Source organism: Lucilia sericata, unplaced genomic scaffold, assembly GCF_015586225.1.
Source record: "Lucilia sericata isolate MDLA Ls3-8-SP2 unplaced genomic scaffold, ASM1558622v1 Contig001837F_arrow, whole genome shotgun sequence".
NCBI classification, from domain to species: Eukaryota; Metazoa; Arthropoda; class Insecta; order Diptera; family Calliphoridae; genus Lucilia; species Lucilia sericata.
Window position 1 is genome coordinate 47,731 of NW_023995732.1, and position 4,770 is coordinate 52,500.

Sequence of the window (4,770 nt, forward strand, 5' to 3'; positions counted from 1 at the left end):
TTGTCCATACAAATATTTTTAGTAATTACCTCCACTAGAAGTTAAACTTGTTTAACTTGATCCCGGAAAATTGGTGTTGAGTGTCTTACATTTTGCTTAACAGTACAATTTTCTTTACAATAAGAAGCAGTTGCAATAGATCTCACACTGTTGTTTTAAAAATGGACCTTAGAAAACATTGTAAAACTATACATACATACATACATAGTACAAATTATGATCTGGTCTATGTAGATCAACAAGATTTAGATTAGTAAGCATTTACCGTATTTATTACTCGAGAATACCTTTTACCTTGGAAGAGTTACAAAATAGTTTGCCCGTCTAGGTATGCCTTGGTATGACAGGTTCGAACCTTTCGCTAACAAACCCATGATATGGTTGTATTAAAGACTATAGATATATATTTATAGTCTTTGGTTGTATAGTAGAGATCAAACTGTAGTCTAGACTATAGACTAGACAATAAACCAAACTACCTATAGACTAGAGTCGACACTAGACTTTAATCCACCCTATAGACTAGACTTTAATCCACCCTATAGACTAGACTATAGTCCAGACTATAGACTAGACTATAGTCCAGACTATAGACTAGACTATAGTCCAGACTATAGACTAGACTATAGTCCAGACTATAGACTAGACTATAGTCCAGACTATAGACTAGACTATAGTCCAGACTATAGACTTGACTATAGTCCAGACTATAGACTTGACTATAGTCCAGACTATAGACTAGACTATAGTCCAGACTATAGTCCAGACTATAGACTTGCCTATAGTCCAGACTATAGACTAGACTATAGTCCAGACTATAGACTAGACTATAGTCCAGACTATAGACTAGACTATAGTCCAGACTATAGACTAGACTATAGTCCAGACTATAGACTAGACTATAGTCCAGACTATAAACTAGACTATAGCCCATACTATAGACTAGACTATAACCCATACTATAGACTAGACTATAGTCCAGACTATAGACTAGACTATAGTCCAGACTATAGACTAGACTATAGTCCAGACTATAGACTAGACTATAGTCCAGACTATAGACTAGACTATAGTCTAGACTATAGACTAGACAATAGTCTAGACTACAGTGCAGACTATAGTCTACACTATAGACTAGACTATAGCCCAGACTACAGACTAGACTATAGTCCAGACTACAGACTAGACTATAGTCCAGACTACAGACTAGACTATAGTCCAGACTACAGACTAGACTATAGTTCAGACTCTAGGTTACAATCCAGACTCAAGACTAGACTATAACAGCCCAGACTAGACTATAGTCTAGAGTACACGCTAGACAAGTATCTAGACTATAGCCCAGACTATATTATAGTTCAGACTATAAGTTATGATCCAGACTTAAGACTTGACTATAAGAACCCAGACTAGACTATAGTCCAGAGTAGACACTAGAGTCTAGACTATAAGCTGCAGTGTTGACTAGACTATAATGGAGACAATAGACTAGACTATATTCTAGAATAGACACTAGAGGAGAGTCTAGATTACAGACTGCAGTGCAGACTATACTATAGTGGAGACTAGACTGTAATGAAGACTATAGACTAGACTGTAGTGCTATATACTAGACTATAGCCCAGACTACAGAATATAACTCCAACTATATGTTATAATTCAGACTAAAGTCTAGACTAGACACTAGACAACAGTCTAGACTATAGACTACAGTACAGGTTATAGACTAGACTGCAGGGTTGACTAGAGTCTAGACTAAAATACAGACTAAAGTCTTGACTATATTGCAGACTATAGAATATACTATAGTGCAGACTGTAGAATATACTATAGCGTAGACTATAGTCTAGACTATGGTACAAACTATAGTCTAGACTATAGTGCAAACTATGGACTAGAATATACTAAAGCGCAGATTATGGACTAGACTATAGTCAAGACTATAGACAATACTATAGACCTGACTTAAGACAAGATATTATTCCAGACTATAGACTACACTATAGTCCAGACTATTGTTGTACCTTATACAGGGTTTACAAATTACAGATTAATTTTATTTTGGCTTTTTAAATTCTACCACTGTATATATATATTTTTTTCTCATTTAAGGGTTAACAGCCCTGCTGCCACTTTAATAAATTCTGTTATTCATAAACACTGCAGTATGGCAGCTCCTCTAATCATGTGTTTACGAATAAGGGAGGAAAAGAAAAACAACAAATAACAAGATTCCCAATTTTTGCACATTAAAAAAAATTGTTCATGACAAACAAAAAATAAACAAAATAAAACATACAATTTTTGTTATAACAACAAATTATAAATTTATTAAGAGAGCATAATATAAGAGTAATGATAAATATTGTCGAAGAGTAAAACAAATTTCATGAAAATAATGAATTCATTATTTTCACTAAACTCTTTGTTGTTATTGTATTCAAAAAGAAAAATAAACAAAAGAGAAAGATTTCAATGTATACGTACATAAAATGTACAAAGTATGTATGAATGTATGCATGCATACATACATAATCTCAGTAGATGTTTGCAGATGTATGAACGAAATGTACAAAATGACGAATCAGATGTACAAAAAGAATTTTTGAAAAAATATTTGTTGTTTAGTGTCTCTTAAGTATTCATTGTGTCTGGATTGGATATTTATTTTTTATGCATAAGAAATATTTAAAAAAAAATTTCCACTGTTGCTTTTTTTTTTTAAATTTGCACTGTACTTTTTTTTTAATATTTGAGTTTTAAAGTCGGAATAATATAAACCAAGTAAAAGGTAATTGAAGAATTTGTGTATTTGAAATATTCCATTTGAAATTGTTCTTTATACTGATAAATAGACGACATGAGTGGTGGTGGCAATCAGGATTTGGCAAATATGAAGAAATTATTAAACTCTTGGGATGTTGGGATACTTTATGAGCTGTTTAAAGGTAAGCTAGAAATTTCTATAGATAAGATTACATTACATAGGTACTTGCTCTTAGTCTTGACTATAGAACGGTCAATAGTCTTAAGTATAAAACGGTCAATAGTCTTGACTATAGAACGGTCAAGAGTCTTGACTATAGAACAGTCTATAGTCAAGACTATAGTCCAGACTATAGACTAGACTATAGTCCAGACTATAGACTAGACTATAGTCCAGACTATAGACTAGACTATAGTCCAGACTATAGACTTGACTATAGTCCAGACTAGACTATAGTCCAGACTATAGACTTGACTATAGTCCAGACTAGACTATAGTCCAGACTATAGACTTGCCCATAGTCCAGACTATAGACTAGACTATAGTCCAGACTATAGACTAGACTATAGTCCAGACTATAGACTAGACTATAGTCCAGACTATAGACTAGATTATAGTCCAAGACTAGACTATAGTCCAGAGTATAGACTAGACTATAGTTCAGACTATAGATTAGACTATAGACTAGACTATAGTCCAGACTATAGAATACACTATAGACTAGACTATAGTCCAGACTACAGACTAGACTATAGTTCAGACTCTAGGTTATAATCCAGACTCAAGACTAGACTATAACAGCCCAGACTAGACTATTGTCTAGAGTACACACTAGACAAGTATCTAGACTATAGCCCAGACTATATTATAGTTCAGACTATAAGTTATGATCCAGACTTAAGACTTGACTATAAGAACCCAGACTAGACTATAGTCCAGAGTAGACACTAGAGTCTAGACTATAAGCTGCAGTGTTGACTAGACTATAATGGAGACTAGACTGTAATGAAGGCTATAGACTAGACTGTAGTGCTATATACTAGACTATAGCCCAGAGTACAGAATATAACTCCAACTATATGTTATAATTCAGACTTTAGACTAGAAACTAGACAAGAGTCTAGACTATAGACTACAGTACAGGTTATAGACTGCAGGGTTGACTAGAGTCTAGACTAAAATACAGACTAAAGTCTTGACTATATTGCAGACTAGACTATAGAACAGTCTATAGTCAAGACTATAGAACAGTCTATAGTCTAGACTATAGAACAGTCTATAGTCTAGACTATAGAACAGTCTATAGTCTAGAATATAGAACAGTCTATAGTCTAGAATATAGAACAGTCTATAGTCTAGACTATAGAACAGTCTATAGTCTAGACTATAGAACAGTCTATAGTCTAGACTATAGAACAGTCTATAGTCTAGACTATAGAACAGTCTGTAGAATGTTCCGATATTTTGCCTTTTAATTGTAAATTTCAAATAATTATCTTCATTTGTTCTCTATATAGAAGAAGATATTGGCATTGATGAACTTAAAATGATGCAGCTAAGTCATATTAATCATTTACTACAAAATTATAAAATCGGTGTACGTATACGTTTTGAACATCATTTCAATAATTGGCGACTTAGAATTGGATTACCCTTAAAATCAATTACTTGTTGCGGTTGTCATCATAAAGTAAATGATAATATGGGTAATGGTTACGTAGAATCTGAGAGCTACGAAGAAGTTATAACCGATAATATTAGCAATGGTATTAATTGGGGTGTTAAGAGAAAAAGACAAAATGATGAGACGGCACATAATTATTATGATGAATCTCAGCCGCCATTATCGCCACAATCGATAAAATCAGAACATTCTATAGTTAAACTAATGACGAACTCTAATGAAAGTGATAATGTAACTGGTGTAGCTGTTGAATCTTCTGGATCACCAACTGTTCAGCACACTAATAATACTGATGAAGAAACTGAAATTGAAAATTTAA

At 33.3% G+C, this 4,770-nt stretch overlaps 1 protein-coding gene across 1 annotated transcript in view; it reads left to right on the forward strand.

The window, feature by feature from the left end:
- Positions 1-2,204: 2,204 nt before the first annotated feature.
- Positions 2,205-4,770, forward strand: part of LOC119612832 — a 3,231-nt gene continuing 665 nt past the window's right edge. Inside the window, exons 1-3 of the mRNA XM_037968704.1 lie at positions 2,205-2,791; positions 2,856-2,948; positions 4,285-4,770. The exon at positions 4,285-4,770 is cut by the window's right edge and continues 665 nt beyond it. Of these exons, the coding sequence (XP_037824632.1) occupies positions 2,861-2,948; positions 4,285-4,770 (574 nt within the window). The 5' untranslated portion in view covers positions 2,205-2,791; positions 2,856-2,860. The remainder of the gene's footprint in view (positions 2,792-2,855; positions 2,949-4,284) is intronic.